Source organism: Mauremys mutica, chromosome 4 (genome assembly GCF_020497125.1).
Source record: "Mauremys mutica isolate MM-2020 ecotype Southern chromosome 4, ASM2049712v1, whole genome shotgun sequence".
In the NCBI taxonomy this organism is placed as follows: Eukaryota; Metazoa; Chordata; order Testudines; family Geoemydidae; genus Mauremys; species Mauremys mutica.
Genome location: NC_059075.1, coordinates 62,712,106 through 62,729,248, shown reverse-complemented (window position 1 = coordinate 62,729,248; position 17,143 = coordinate 62,712,106). Strand labels below are relative to the sequence as shown.

Sequence of the window (17,143 nt, the reverse complement as noted above, 5' to 3'; positions counted from 1 at the left end):
TCAAGTGTCAACTTCTTAAGTTTGCATTCAAGGACTCGCATAACTTCCACCTTCCCTATATCTCAGATCTTGTTACTTATTTTCCCTCCCTCATCTCCTTGCTCCCAATTGGTGCATCGGTCCAGTAAAGTGAGAAGGTTATTTAACAGCTCTGCTCACTTATGCAAAATGTTCTTCTGACCCCAAAGGCCAGCCATGTTGCCAAGTCAATACTAGTTTGGATGTTATCCAAAATACTGCGCTGCCAGCCAATCCTTTAGTGTCTAAAACTAATGGTTTATTATAAAGAAAAAAGAAGGAACAAAAAGAGAGTTGTTAAATGGTAAAGCAGGTACATACATGCAAGTACTTCAAAGTCCATATATCAGGTTGTTAGCAGTGTTGGTGTGTTGCTGACTTGAAAGTCCCCCTGGAACACATCCACAGCTTGGATGGGTCATTCAGACCTTTGTTCAGAACTTCGGTTTGTAGAAAAGTTACTCCAGAGGTAAGAAGCAGGAATAAAGACAAAATGGAGAAGATGCAGCCTTTTATATTCTTCTGCCATGTGGCTGGTACTTCCTTTGTCCCAAACACAAGCTTCACAGCACATGGCATGGAAAAGCCTTAGAGTTCTCTGTCCATAGATATATGCCCCTACATGTCTTGCTGACTCATAAGGTGTATCCCCTGGCTCCTTTCCCTGGGTTCATTGTACCGCTGATGATCCTTGATGGACCATCGAACAGGCTAGGCAGTGCTGATGCCAGTCTGTCTGGGGGTGTCACCCAGAAACACAGCACAAGTTTGGAAATACAGATATACCGTACATATCTATAACTCATAACATGTACTTCCTTTGTCCCATACAAACATATAAACAAGATTATTGTACTTGACCAATTGTAACATTTTCGCAGATACTTTACACGGCGTATCTGGTCAGATTCATTGCATTTTATAATATTGGTATCAATAACATCACAAAGTGTTCCACATATTCCATACAATGTCACTTTTTTAAGAATTCAGGTCTTTCTTAAAGACTCGTGTTCCACAAGGCCCACATCAGTCAAGAGGAAATAGTGACTGAGAGTAGTTAGCAAACAAACAAGAATGCAGCAGTACCATCAAGAGTTGTGCATAATGAATCTAACTGGCCACATTATTATTATACTTTTTATTCCTCCTTACTTTTTGTTGCTCTTGATAGGAGTTGACATGTCTAAAACTAAATTATAAGTTCCTAGGTGCAGCGACAGTATCTCTTTTTTTGTTCTGTTTAAAAAAAAAAAAAAAAACCCTAGTTAGCATGTCCTTAGGTGCTGATGAAGTACTCAAGATTGAAATTTGCTACAAGGTTACAGAAAAAATTGTATGATATTAGTCTGCATTTGAGAAATAGCATGTGATTATGTAATTAAAAGGCTATGTGGTAATGCATACAGTATACACCAGAAGGTAGGGTTAAGGATGTAAGTGCAACCTTAATTGGCTTTTAAAAAAAAAAAAAAGAGGTTTTGATTGCTTATTTGAGCAGCCTTGATGTTCTCAGCATAGTTTTACGTATGGGTTATTCAATAAAATTGAATGTAGGTTTCTGACAGTAAAGCAAAACTTAGTTTTCAGTTTCAGATACTGCAGCTGCTTTTTAGGCAGACTTTCTAAAATTGTTGCAATCCAAAATAATTATACATTTGGGCTCACTTCTGATTTCTAGACCAATGTACATCAACTTCAGTTTTCACCTAGTCTGTTCTTGCCAAGGACCACTGCTCTACTTGTAGACAAAGGAGATGCGTTCAAATCAGGAATGGAATGAAATGGAAGATGGTATATGTTGGTAAATTGATCTTTGTAGCATGGCACTTATTTGCTCCTTCTTGATTTATTATCTTTTGAGAGGCTTGGCAAGTGTGCTGGAAACAGACAAGTCATCTATGCAAGATTCTTTCTGCAATATACCCAAGGTTTCTTGTTGATTCCATTCTGATGAAGACGTCTCACTTTTACACTTGCAGTGATACTCTGATATCACTGCTTGTACTTGTGTTTCTGTACTTGTAAGTTTAATTTCAAATGTGGAAAATATGGAATGAAAATCCTATGTATGGTGCTAATGGGGAGGAAAGTTTCATTACTGTACTTATGGCACTACAGCACTGTTTTACAACAACTTTGTAAACCTGTTTTTTGGTGCATGTCTGTTTGCTTCTGGACAGTTAAGTACAATAGCAAGGTGTATATGAGACAAATGTGCTTTGAGAGTTATCTCAGAACTAGGATTTATTGCATTTCAGGTCCATAGCAGAGCTTTTTCTTAAAATTGTCATAAAAAACAGTTTAAACTGATCATGCTGATATAGTTACATTTACAGTTTGAAACTTTTATATGAAATATTAGACTGACCTACCCTTTGTGGAAATATTTTTGTAACCTGGCTCCACTTTGCTTTCAGGTCATAGGCTAATCTAGAAACTGCAGCCAGCCATTTCTAACTTCAATTTGTACTCCTGTTTATCACTCCTTTTCTAGCTTGTCCTCTTCTGTATCCTATTAATGCTTCTTGTGTGATCTGCAGTGTTATCCCCACATCTAACTATAGCTCTTGTTTTGCCTGTACAACCTATCACTGCTGTTACGTCATTTGGCTTGTGGAGAAATTTGAACATTGTAGCATTGTTCAGCTGAAATAAAGGTTCTTCTTTCTCATAAGATGGCTGCTGAATTTTCTAGCTGATACTAAACAGCCACCAGGCTTTCTACATAAAGATGAGATGGTGTGCAAGTGCGTGGATTAAGAAAAAATTCAGTCTCTACAATATATTTCTAATAAAAGAAGGTGTTTTCACCTTGTATATATTGGCCCTTGCTCTCCTTTTGTCCTCTTGATCATCTAGTTTATATTCTAGGGGTCAAGTCTTGCATCTGATGTATGTTTACATTTTTGTATTTCCTTGACTGTTGATGCCTATATAGTGTTGTTCCTCAGAATCTGGCCAGTTTCGTGCTTTTTAGTGCATTGTTTCGTTTATTATCTCTGCTGTTGGGAAGTGAAGGGCAAAGTTTTTTTTAATAGCAGCGTCTCACTGACCTTTCAAAAGCAGCACAAACTTGCAAAACCTTTACTTAGATAAGGCTACTTTGATGTTTGCAGAATTTGCTATATTTAGTACTCCTTTGTATTCTCTATAGTAATTATAGGAGATACTGAGATAATGTTGTTTACTTAACGTGTGCTATTGAAAAGTCTAGGTGGTTGTGTCTCTCTGAATCAGAAGGGATGACGGACAGATACAGAGTTTGGTTTCCTGAGCGATGCCTTTTAATGGATAAAAGCAAGGAGTTTCTCTGTGCATTTTCTCCAATATCATTACTTCTAAAGGTCACCTGGAAAATAAGACAAGGCTTGAGTTTTGTTGATAGCTTCTAAGGCCTGGTCTACACTAAGTGGGGGGGTCGAACTAGGGTAAGCAAGTTCAGCTACGCGAATAGCGTAGCTGAACTCGAAGTACCCTAGTTCGACTGACTTACCCGTCCAGACGCAGCGGGGTCGAACTCCGCGGCTCCAAGGTCGACTCCGCCACCGCCGTTCGTGGAGGTGGAGTTCCGGAGTCGACCGGAGCGCGCGGGGAGTTCGAACTATCGAACTCCGAGAAGTCGAACTCACCGCGTCGACCTGGACGGTGAGTATAGACCTACCCTAACTTGGGCCCTCCAATTCTCCTGGATCTTCTAGATTGTCTATCTTAGAAGCAGGAGCATATTCTCCATCTGGACTTGAGATTTCTGCAGTTGGCTGCCTGAACCATACTATACTAACACATTTTGACTTCGACTGCGGTATGTTTTGTTAGAGAGCCATGAATTCTACACAGTACAGTACAGAACATCTTTCTTTAGACCGCTCAGAAGAAAATTGTTTTAGCATCTGCCTCTATGCTGGACTATTTACTATCATAGGCCAGTTTGGTCTTTAAGTACGAGGTTCATTATTTGGCTATATCAGCTCATATATCTATTCAAAGATCTTTCTTCTTCAGACATCTACTGTCTGAAGCACCACTTTCTTGGGACTTGCCAAGGTGAGGGCACTACTTGCCAAGTTGAGGGCACTACCGTTTGAATTTTGGGAGCGTGGCCACTGTGCTGTCTCTGAAGACCCTGTTACTGATATCATTAATGTCAGCCATGAGAGTCAGTGAGATCCAAAACCTATTGGCTGACTCTCCTTACAGTGTTCCATAAGGATAAGATGTTCCTACTCACCTGCTAAATTTCTGCCTAAAGCTCTGAAGGTGATTTTTTTTTATCCATTTGAAATAATTAGCCTGTCTGTATTTTATTCCCCTATATTACACATTTTACCAGAGGGGGGATAGGCTTCACTGTCCAGTTGTTGATAGGGCCCTGAGCTGCTACCTAAATAAGGCAAGTCTTGTGCAAGTCTCCTAGGCTATTAATGACATACAGGGATAGCTTTTCCCTTTAGATTTATCAGCACTTGGAAAGTGTCAAAGCGGCTCATATTTTATATACAAGCCCGTTATGAACTTGCAGATGATATAGTACCCAAAGACCTTAAACTATATTTTTCCAGGTCAGAAGAACTCTGCCTGAGCACTTTCTACCACTGTGGTGTGTAAGGCTGGTCTTTGGAGTTCTTTGTATGTGTTTAAGCAGGACTACTCTCCTGATTTGACAGTTTATTACAATTCTGATATCTCTGTAGCTTTCTACCTGCCTTCCTCAGATTTTTAGAGTCTCTGGGATTTTTACTAAATGGAAAGGAACTGAGGCCATAGCTGTATATATGCAGTAACTTTGCACCCAGCATTTGGTTTCTTGCCATGGCAAGTGTGTGACCCATTGTTGCCATCCCTAACGATTTTATCAAATGTTTCATTATCCTTGGTATTTTTAGTACAGCCTCGGCTCCTGGAGGCAAGTAGTTACATGAGAATCTGATTTTTTTTTTAAATGAAAGTTTCTGGCTCTAATTGCTGCAGAAAAAAGCCTGAAAATGTGAATGGAGTGTACTGTAGGGGCTCAGAAACTTGAAGGCAAATTAAAGGAACACCAAAAATATTATTTTTTAAAATCTCATGATTGAACAATTGTGGTAGGCAATACAGTGACCCCAGTGTTCACTGCTTTACAAAGAGGTTCACCTTTGTTTAAGAGTACATGGACTCGAGAGTGGGGATTTTTACAGGCAATCTAACCAAGAACTAGAGCTGCTGTAAATAATGTCTTTCCTCCTTCCCTGCAGGTTCATGTGTGCTCAGTTACCTAATGAGGTTCTGAAGAGCATCAGCATCATTGATAGTCCTGGCATTCTTTCAGGAGAGAAACAGCGCATCAGTAGAGGTGAGTTGAAGCAGTCAAAGTAACTAACACCTCTAGTGACCTGTTCTGCTGTACTGGGAAATTGGTCCCGCTAATCTGTCTTAAGGGCCTGCTCCAGTGGCTTGGAAATGGTGCAGTTCCACTGTGATGTGGGAGACCTGTGTGTAAATTGTCTCTTTTTGGGTCTCTGTGCTGAACAAATGTTACAAAGTCTGTTGCAATCAATGTTTTGAGGTTAGCTGTAGAGATTGGGATCAATGTTCCATTCATGTTGAGTGGTGCAGGGGCTTTTGTTATTGTGCTGAAATGCACCAAAGCACTTTAATTAAACAAAAACAAAAAACATTGTGTTGAATTTTCAGAGTCCATCAAACACAATCCTCAGTGTATATAAAACTAAAGAAACAACCAACAAGAAACTTCAAGTACACCTCTACCCCGATATAACGCCACCTGATATAACACAAATTCAGATATAATGCGGTAAAGCAGTGCTCCGGCGGGGCGGGGCTGCGCACTCTGGCGGATCAAATTAAGTTAGATATAACGCGGTTTCACCTATAACGCAGTAAGATTTTTTTTTGGCTCCCGAGGACAGCGTTATATCGAGGTAGAGGTGTAGTTTAACATCACACTGAATATTTGCAAAAATTGACAAAGTCTCTATTGATCATGCAAACCACAACTCTTTTCAAAGGCTTATAACTTACCCAAATTTGGGTGGATTTTCAGAAGAATAGTAAATGAGTGTTGTAGTTCCAGAAATTGGTTACATTTAGTAGTGTGAATAATGTAAATTATAAATATGTAGATTATAATTATAGGCGAGGCTGATAGCTATTAAGGCTGCCCAACTCTTGCTATTATAACACCGTGTTTTCAGTTGCTTATCACTTTGCCAAACTTTAACTGTTTGAGCTGAAATTTTCCATGCTTGTTGTCTACCTCAGGCTGAATTATTTTGGAAAATTTCAGCCAAATGATTTAGCCATTTCGGAGACTAAAGCGAGGAAAAGATAGGTTGCTTTGCCCGTGTAAAAAATTTGAGACCTTTTATGTGAAATGCTCTATCACTCCCACGCTTTGGACCAGGCACTTGAAATTTGGCAGGGAGGCTGGAATTTGTGTCAGGGATGCCCCTGTGAAATGGCTTTTGCTGCCCCTATGAAAAATCCACCTAAATTTGGCCGGGTTATAAGCCTTTGAAAAATGGCAGTTTGCACCTGCTCAATAGAAACTTCATCGATTTTAGCAGCTAAAATCTCTGAAGATTTTTGTTCTCACACCTCTTGCATCTCCTAGTGCTGACAAAACTGAGCATACACCATCCCAGCAGAGTGATTGAGCATGATTCATCCCCTCACAGCTCCTAGAGCTGACTATATTGCGCTTGCACCATCTCCACAGAGCAACTGATCATATTCCCTCCAGCCCAGGGCTACAGGGTTGAAACCAGACTTTACCAGTAATGACTGCTGTGGGCCTGTGGGGGATAATTCACTGGAACTGATAGCAGAAAGTATGTCTCTCCTGTCGTCTCAATGTCGCTCCTGTCAGTGCCCAGGCAGCTTGGAAGAAGCCATCTGATTAGAATGTGGAGGGGATGGAAAGGAGTAGATTGCAAAAAGGGGTCTGGTGAGACAGGGACCTGAGGTAGGGAAACTGGAGCTTGTTGGGCAAGAAGGCGGAGAGGCAGGGATTGGGTGCTGCAGCAGGGGGAAAAGGTAGGTTAGGCCTGGTTGTGCAAGGAGACTGGTGTTGGGAGCCAGGAAAGGACTGGGAGCTGGTGAGGGAAACAGGAGGGTGGGCCAGGAATCAGATGGCTGGAGGCAGGGAACACTGAGATATGACAAGGAGCTGGGATACTGGGGGATGTAGAGTGGCTAGGCCTAGTTGGTAAAGAGACTAGGATTGAGAGACAGGAAAGGAGAGGAGTCTGAGACCTACTGGACAAGAAGACTGGGACTAGGAACCAGTGTGGAGTGGAACAGGCATGAGAGAGGAGAGAAGATAGGTTTGGTGAGGAGTTGGGGTGCAGAGGGGACTGAAATTGGATGAGGAGCATGGGGAAGGAGACTAGGAGTGGAAGCCAGTGGGTGGGGAGGGGAGAGACAGATCATATGAGGAGCCAGGAGTGGGGAACTGGGACTGGCTGGGTAGGGAGATTAGGGATGAGGAGTTGGAGTGGGAGGGGGAGAACTGGGACTGGTGAGGAGACTGGGACTGGGCTGAGTAGACTGAGCAGTGGGGTCTGGGATTGGGTAGGCAAGAAGAATTTGACTTGTACAAGGAGCCCATGATGGGAGAAGAGACAGGATTGGGACAGATGAAACCCCATGGCAAAATGTCTTATCCCCCTCTAATCTAGCGAAGATGAAAACCTAGGACTATTATCAGTTACTTCGTTAGTTCAATTGTCAGAGGTCTGCGCAATGAAACTAAAGGTTCCAACTTCGCTCATGACCCGTTTGGTGTCAGTGTGATGCCACATGATGGAATTTGTTTTTTCAGTTTGCTTTTTTAAAAACCTCAAAATTACATACAAAAAGCTTACATTAAAAGAATATTAAGGTTGCAAAGTTAAGCACTCAAAAGTTAAGAAATGTCATGTGGAAAAGGTAGCATGTGTTCATGTAATTAAAGACTGCATCACAATGCATATGCACAAGGAGTCTGAATTAAAGTTGCACAGGCATTTCCTAAGCTTTTGCAGCCTTATGGTATTTTAATATAGTTTATTTGTGTTTCATACTTATATTTATATTGTACTAAGAAGACTATAACTAGTAAATTCAACTAGCAAATTCACTTGAAATAATCTGCTATTGTTAGTAATAAAAAAATGGAAATGGAGAATGAATACCTGTCCTTTGTTGTTCCTCTTTTCATGGAAGCAGATCTTACAGTAGCTATGAGATGAACTACTAAGTCAATATGGTAGAGGACTGTTGATATTACATCCTGCCAAGTTCCTGTCATCTCTATTCTGACAGAGATTCTCAGCCATATTGACACAATATGGTTTACATTAACAAGAGGCATCTCTGACTCCTATGAAGCCAACATGTCTATTCATCAGCGCAAATCGGCTAGTACTGCAAACTCCCAAATGTTATTTTCAGATATTTTATTATGATATATGCATTGTACTTGAAAGGGAGCAAAACTAAAATTGTACAAAAAATTAGACCATGGCTTTTTAATACAGCTTGTAGGAGACCTGTCTGCTTTTTAAAAACTACTTAAATAACAAAAAAAACCCTTCTACAAGTAAGGTGTCACTCCAGTATCTAAATGATATTCTCTTCTGTAATGCATTGTCTCAAAACTATTGTAATATATTTTCTTGACTTATCTGCTAAATCAGTACACTGAGTGTGACTGGAACACACTGCATTTTCACTTCCTGTCCTCTCATAGATGGATTTGCGTGTGTGTGTGTGTGTGTGTGTGTATTAAATGTGACCACAGTGCCAGTTGTAAATGGCAGCTCTGAGATACTTTTGCTGTTCATTGAACATAGAGAAGGAATAACTCCAACATGCAAAGCTCTTTGTGTATTTAAAAATAATGATCTCTTCCTTAATAATATGAATCACATTGTGGTTTCTTGAGGGTAGCCTAATATCTGATAACCATAGAAATGGAAGTATAGTTTCTAGTGCACATGGCACTGACAGAGGAGAAGATAGATTTCTGTTCCTAAATTTTAAATAACTAGGTGCAGAAAATGTTAGCTTTGTGTCATTACATAGGTCAGCTATTTTTTCAGTCTTGTTAGAATATAGTTCTGCTGATCACTATGTAGCTTTAGCCAGTTTAGTTGTTGTGTGAACAGGGCTTTGTTCTACAGCAAACCTCCCATGTCAATTCACCCCAAGATTGGCAGAACATCTACTTTTGAACAAGGAATCAAGAATTGGGATTTTGTTGTAGATGCACAGTCCAACAAATTCAGGTGTGTACAAATGAGTAAATAGTCCTGTTACATGCTCATATTTTTATGCAAATACACTGTGCTCACCCACATATATTTGAAGTACTGAAGGTTCAGATGCATGCCCCAGTGTGTGACATAATGACTGCTCAATCAATGCAAATACAGCTGCTTGTTGGGTCTACTTATTGTATTGTCAAACATTTATGTAAACAATGGGTTTTGTGAGGAACAGACCTGTGATTGAGTGCAGTGCAAAGCCTCTCTGAGCTGTTTCTTGAAGAAGTATGAACAATAACCTTATTGTGAAAATAGTTTAACTTAATACATTTCAAACCATATAAACTTGTTAAATGATTTTCTAAATCAATTGTGTACTAACGTGAATGGGATTTAAGATTCCAGATTACTCATGAACTTTTGTATCTAAAATGTCTTAACAAACAGAGTCCACCTTGTAGAAAGTAGAGACTGGCCTCTGGCAATGAGAATTAAGTTGTAGTCTCCCAGGGCACAACTCCTAACATTTTTTCTCTCCAATAGTGAAAGTTTATTTGGTACACTAGTTGTGTGAGAGTTAAAGCTACTGAGCGTGGTTTTAAGAAACCAAAGAACCTTGACCCTGGCTTTGTAAGAAAGGTTGTATTTTAAAACCATTAGGAGTTACCCTCTCCACTAGCAAAAGTAAGTCCTGCCCATGCTGATAGCATCTGAGCAAAAAGCAGACGCTGCAATGTAAGCCCAGGTTTAGCAGAACTCGAGTGAGCAGACCCTGGGTTTGTTAACCTAGGGCTTGAGCGTCTGCATTCATTTATAATCCTCGGTTAGAACTTCTTGAATCCTGGGTCTCACCCTGGAGCTCCAGCATCTACACTACATTATGTATTATTATTACTTCATTACTAAGTTCTACCCTGATTGCAGGGGACTGGTTAAGATGACGTATTGAGATCCCTTCCAGTCCTACACTTCCATGGTTCTATGCAGACCCAAGTTTAACCACCCTCTTCCTAGCACCCTTCCAAAGTGTGGCCGCTCTAGCCCTTTGTTCATGGTGCAGTGGGGGAAAACTTGACAATCCACCAAACTTGGCTATGTAGATGACAAAGGAGGTTGGCCTGTGGGACTATGGAATACTTAGTGTTGTCGGACTCCCAGAGGACAAGCCCAGTGGGTCTGTGTCTGTACTGCAAAGCAGTAGGGTCCTGGCTTGACTCAGGCTCAGACCCTCCACCCTTGTGAGGTTCTGGGACCCTGCTTGTGAGACCCGGGTTAGTGTGATTTGTGTGTATTCAGAAGAGGGGTAAGGCTTGAGCTTGGGTGTGAGCCCTGGGCCTAGGCTGCATTGTAAACATACCCTTTATTTCTACCATAGTAGTAGCAGGAAGCAGCCAAGCTGCTAAGATCTACAGAGGAGAACTAGCAGTGGACCCTTTAGACAATCTAGGGGTGGAAAGGGGCAGAACTGTGCATCCTCAATACCCAAAGACCAGCAGAGATTGAAGAATATTGCTAGTAGGACAGAAATGCATGTTCGCGTTCACCCTACACCCTCATCCTGTGAATATCAGCTAGCAGTGGCAGAGGAAGGCCATACTGGAGGGCGGGGTTGGGGTGGGGAGGTGCTATCAGAGCAGGGGCGTCTTTATCCCTGGAGCCAAGAGAGACATAGGAACCTGTGATCCCTTCCCCTCTGGTTAATGGGATATATGAAAGAAATCATCTCTGTTGCACGCAGGTAGACCAGCAACACTCATACGAGGGGGGAACAAGGAGGATCACATCACAAGTAGCTGGTTTCTGTTAGCAATAAAACTGCCGTTCTCCTCCTTCAGGTGTGGGAATTGTCCTCTGCTTTCCTGCAACACCTGATTCATTCTTGCGAGTTAGGGGTGTTTGTTCTTGCCCCTTCATTCTTGCTGAAATTATTATTTATGCAGGGCATTACCATGACTCTAATTTAGCCATAAATTCCTCTATTAAATCCAGAGGCTGAATGTATTCATAGAATTGCTCTAAACAGGCCTAAAAAGCCTAAATAATAAGTAATTTACCATATCCAAACAGTAACAAAACATTTATAAGCATTTGATCAAGATACCCAGGTGTTCTTAGACCCACGTTGGTCGGCTCCAACTTGATCAGACAGGTATTAGCAAAGAACCCTTTAAGAGTTTACTTTTTTATACCCCTTACAAACAAATGATGTCATTCCTACTTATTGGACCTCCGCTAAGGCCAAATGAAGCAATTTCTTATATAGCCAATTTATTACTGCCCTGGTACCCAATTAAGCGTGTTTTATTTCTCGTATTTCAGCCCAAACCTTAAATAATATGATACTGGTATTTTATCTCACCAACTGCTTCGAACTAAAATTAGATGCTTGTTCATCTTCTATAGGAACTGCCATTTCCTTTTGTTTCTGAGCTGACTGCTGACTTACTTGTATTTAGCAGTTCACGTTCTGTTTGTGTGGCCTGAAATCTCCCAGCCCATAGTGCTGTTTATTTGGAAGAGTCGCTTTTGTCATTATTTCTAAATTTCATATTTCAATGACCTTTTTTAAATTTCAGTTTCCTTCTACCTTTTCCTTCTTTAAGGGTGTGTGTGTGTGTGTGTGAGTGAGTGAGGGAGAGGAGAGGAGAGGAGAGGAGAGAGAGAGAACGAACGAGAACGAACTGGATCCCCCGCCCCTATAAATTAATTAGATGGGGAAATATTGCACTGGTCTAGGTTACTAAGTGAAAATTTAGTACCATCTGATGGCTAGTCTGAGCCCTCTATCCACTGTCCATATCATACAACTACCATCATTATTGACACTCACATTGGCAGTCACCTGATTGATTCAATGACATTTGTGAAAGAAAAGTTCGGTCACCTTCTGACAACTTGGTGAGCAGCAATCTGCCTCTCTGGTAATATTTTGTGCGTGTGTGTGCATGGTGGGGAAGGAAATCCATTCTTTGCTTTCAGGGCATAGAGTTAAAGGTTTCACTCTTTTTCTATGAAGCAATTGTTGAATGGTTTAACTATTAACTATCAGTTTACATGTGCAAACATAATTGCAAGAAAGACTTGACAAGCATTACTAATTTACTGGGAATAAGTAAAATTATTCCTGTGTTGACTGATTAAAATCCAATGTAGAAACTGTATAATTTAAAATGTAAGATATTAAGCTTTCTTCTGTATTAATAAACCCACCCTGGTGCCTGCCCTTCAGCATGACTACTTACCCATATATTTTATTAAAAGCTTTGGAAAATTTGACTAGTTACTCAAGAAAGAAAGAGCAACCGACAACTTTTGAAAAGGGACAAAAGTTTACATTCCCCTTTCCAAGGTTAGGTTCTGTGCACTTTTCAAAGCTGGCTCTCTTTGAAAACACCATTGTCCTGCCCTTACGAACAAGCAAGATATTCCATAAGCTTTATTATGCATCTAGCCTCTCATTAAACTTGCGGGAGATTTCAAGCAGTATGTGTAAATACATAGCAATATGACGCCTGCAGGATGTGTATATGCTGTGGGCACCTTGCCATACGTGAGAAGGTTCTGTGGTAACACAAGGTGTGATGTTTGCTGAGTTATTTCAGACACGTTGTGTATGTTGCCAACAGGATCTGAAAAGAAAATAAGTGGAAGGGAAGGAAGGAGGTGGGGCACTGGAAAAGCTTCCATTTCAATTACAACAAAACACATTTAGCAGCTCTTCCTGGTTTACATCAACAGTTAACCGCTGACATTAACATGAAATGAAGGGGGAGGCATAGTTTAAAAAAAAAAAAAAAGTCTTGGCTGCTTGATACTGTTGAACAATGAGGTATATGATGTTGTCAGATGCCACCAGTGTGGTGCTCTGCTCTGTTCAATGTTGATAAGTTGGCTGCGTGCACGTGTATTCTTCCTTCTGCTGTCCCAGCTCTGCGCAGATAGCTGGCACAGCAGATCTCAAGCGAACTGCCCAATGACCACAGACTCCAATAAGGTACGAAGGCACCCGGCCAGGTTTATTGCCAAACAAAACACAGTCTCTAGCTCCCCAGATCAGATGTCTACAGTTCTATTAGTACATATTTGCTCCCTGACAATGGACTGGCTCAGCGGGATTTACCATTGCCCCCTAGGCCAGACAGTCACTACCCCAGGGACGCATTCTTATACACAGGTACAAACAAGTTACACATCAATCCTGACGTATTGAGGTGAACCCCTCTACGTAGCAAGGTACAACCCCTCTGCGTGTTGGGGTGCTGCCTCTCTCCTGGTACATGTTGGTTTGAACAAACAAGTCTTGTCTATCATATCCTTTTGACTCTCTTTTAGGATTGGTCAGCCTGTTCATATGTGGAATGTGTTCGTACCGCACTGTTCTGGTGCCATCCTGGTCCATTTTTATCCTATTAGTGCTTGATACCCTTTAGATATGTGTATACATCCAATTAGCAGCCACCTTCTTGACAATTTTTGTGAGCAGGGCCTGCCTCTGGCTCACAGCTTAACTTTGCTTTATGTTAGCAAAGTCTTGACCATTACTTTAGTTCAGGCCTCATACTGGGCCTCTGATACCAAGGTTTTATGTTTCAGGGCCTCATCTTACTACATATGGAAAATTAGTGTCTTCCCTATGTCTCCAGCAATCTCTGACAATACAATGGCTTTTTTGCTGCTGTAGTGTTCAGAGGTCAATCCTTGATGTTTTAACAACTGGTTAGTTTCACTGGGATTCAGATGAATACTTAAGGCACCAAGGGTTTTAGAAAGTGTGTGCAGAGGAGGGAGGCAGAAAATTGGCTATTTTGCACCTTGAAATAATTCTAGCTTTAAAAAATACCCAAACTTCTGTGTCTAGTTCCGCTAAAAAATTAGATTTGGAATAAACAAAAAGATGCAAATGATTGCAATGAATTACTCTGTGTGTGTGTAGACACACACACACACAGTATGAGCCACATGATGAAGATCTGAGAGAAAGTTATTGATAAGAGACTATGAAGAGAAGTAAAGATTAGTGATCATTTGGATTTGTGCCAGACAAGTCAATAGTGCATTAAGATTGATAGTGGAAAAATATAAAGAAAAGAGAGAAACCCTGCACGTAACGTTCATCAGTCTTGAGAAGTCAACTGGTGGTGTATGAGAATGAAACCGATATCTGAACGTTATATCAGACTCATCCACGACATGTACGAGGGTGATGTTATCACTAGGGCCCTACCAAATTCACGTCCATGAAAAACACGTCATGGACCATGAAATTTGGTCTTTTGTGTGCTTTTACCCTAATTGTAAAGTAATTACCAAACAAGTGTTTGAAGTAACAGGAGAAACAGGAAAGGCAACAGGAAAAATGCTGAACCTAGCCCATATTTTTTAAAAAGTGTAATTGCGAGAATGTTTAATTGTAAATAGTACTATGTCTTATACAGGGCAACTCACAAAAAGTTTAATATCTTTAAGGTGATCGTGACCCAGAAGCCCTTTAAGGCTACGTAGCAGAGAGACACCGCCCCCCCCCGTAACTGACATCAGGCCTGACACACTCATTGCCCCGTTGTTGCAATAATATAGAGCTAGGGCCATGAAAAACGCGTGTCAGACTGTGGAATCTGGTCTGCCACCGTGAAATCTGGTCTTTTGTGTGCTTTTACACTATACTATACAGATTTCACAGGGGAGACCAGCGTTTCTCAAATTGGGAGTCCTGACCCAAAAGAGAGTTGCAGGGGGGTCGCAAGGTTATTTTATGGGGGTCGTGGTACTGCCACTCTCACTTCTGCACTGCCTTCAGATCTGGATAGCTGGAGAACAGCGGCTTTTAGCCAGGCGCCCAGCTCTGAAGGCAGTGCCGTGCCAGCAGCAGTGCACAAGTAAGGGTGGCAATATCATACCATGTCATCCTTACTTCTGCTCTGCTGCTGGTGACTGTGCTGCCTTCAGAGCTGGGCTCCCGGCCAGTAGCCGCCACTCTCTAGCTGCCCAACTTTGAAGGCAGCACCGCCGCCAGCAGCTGTGCAGAAGTCAGGGTAGCAGTATCGCACCCCACCCCCCCAATAAACTTGCGACTTCCCACAACTCCTTTTTGGGTCAGGACCTCTACAATTACAACACTGTGAAATTTTGGATTTAAATAGCTGAAATCATGAAATTTACGATTTTAAAAATCCTACGATCATGAAATTGACCAAAGTGGACCCTGAATTTGGTAGGGCCCTAGTTATCACAGCCAGAAAACCAAATGGAGAAACTGAATGGTCTTTAGTAAGAATCAGAGTATATTGAGGCTTGATATTAAACCCCTTTGTGTTTACATTGGTGTTCAATGCAGTTACAGAAAACATCCAAAGTGTGGCACCATGGTGCATGTTTTTTGCAGACAATGTCATGCTCATGCGGGAGAATAAATAGGAAATGGAAGAAGATTTAGAGGGACGGAGGTGTGTACTTGAAAGAAATGGCATGAAAATTGGCAGAAAAACAGAGTATATAGTCTGTAGATTTGCTGATACCTTGTAGGAAGACAACGGGACTGTAAGTCTAGGGGGCCAGCCATTACCAGAGATACAGAAGTTCAAGTACCTAGGTGTGATAGTACAGGATAACGGTGAACTCGGTGATGAACTTATAAGTAGAAAAGGAAAGGCATAGACTAAATGGAGATAAGTGAGGGAAGTGAGCTGCAATATGAGAATGCCTGTTACATTAAAAAGTAAGATCTTCAAGATGGTGATTAGGCCAGTACTTTTGTTTGACTGAATGCCGGGCACTAAGGAAGAGACCGGAGCAGATCTTGAATACAGTGGAAATGACAATGGTAAAATAGATGCTGTAAGTTACAATGTTGGACCATGTTTGGAACAAATGAATTAGGGGAAATGTGAAGGTGGTATCAATTATAGAAAAGCTATGGGAATCCAGGCTTAGATGGTTTGGGCATATGTAAAGAAGACCAGAAGAATATATAAGAAACTGTGTTAATCTTAGAAATGGAAGTTAAGAGAAGGGTTAGAAGACCCAGAACTATGGATGTCACACAAAAGTATTTGATTAGCTATGGAGTTTCTGAGGAACTGGTTAAAGACAGACTGTAATTGAATTATGGGATGTGTGCTCCACCTGCACATTGTGGCAATGGCTGGAGCAAGTACTGTTTGTGGGCATACTACAATAATTCACATAAACCAAGATAGTTAACTTGGCCTCAGTGAAATATCAGAGAAATAAAAAGTGCTAGAAATATTTGGCTGAAATGTTTAACCATGGCTGAGATTTCTACTATGGTTATACCAAAGTCATATAACTGCTAGAGATGGTCAGAAAATGGGTTTATTTTCCACAGAAAATGAAAATTATTTTCATTGAAAAACTGAAAGGCTAAATGTTTTTTCACCAAAAACTCAAAGTTGAAGTTTTCTGGGGACAGAAAACACTTTCCACCAATGTTCATTTAATTCAGTACTCAGTTTTCTGTTGAAAAACAGTTTTGATGGAAAATTTTCAACCAACCCTTTAACAACAGGGATTGGTTCACTTAGTCAACTCTGCAGAACTTAAATTTTATTAAAAATGTCTATTTTAAATACACTAGTTTGCATCATTATGTTTGGATTTAAATGCATAACTTAATATTATTTTTCTTCCAAACTAATAAAAATCCAAACCAAGCTGCTACATGTTTCAGATTAGGGTGGGTGATATATAATTCATATTTTTGGGTAGTTTGGCGTTCTGCCTAACCCAGGAGTGGTTCTCCCTCTCCAATACTAATTTTATCCTTCAGACAGGAAATTCGTGTTGCAGATTGAAGTGGTTTGTGTGTTGTAGGTTTTTTCCTCACTTTTGACTATTATTTCTATAGTTTTCATAAAGAA

At 40.8% G+C, this 17,143-nt stretch overlaps 1 protein-coding gene across 1 annotated transcript in view; it reads left to right on the top strand.

The window, feature by feature from the left end:
• EHD4 (EH domain containing 4) overlaps positions 1 to 17,143 on the top strand; it is a 61,792-nt gene that overhangs the window by 18,092 nt on the left and 26,557 nt on the right. The window contains exon 3 of the mRNA XM_045015745.1: positions 5,253 to 5,350. Within this exon, the coding sequence (XP_044871680.1) occupies positions 5,253 to 5,350 (98 nt within the window). The remainder of the gene's footprint in view (positions 1 to 5,252; positions 5,351 to 17,143) is intronic.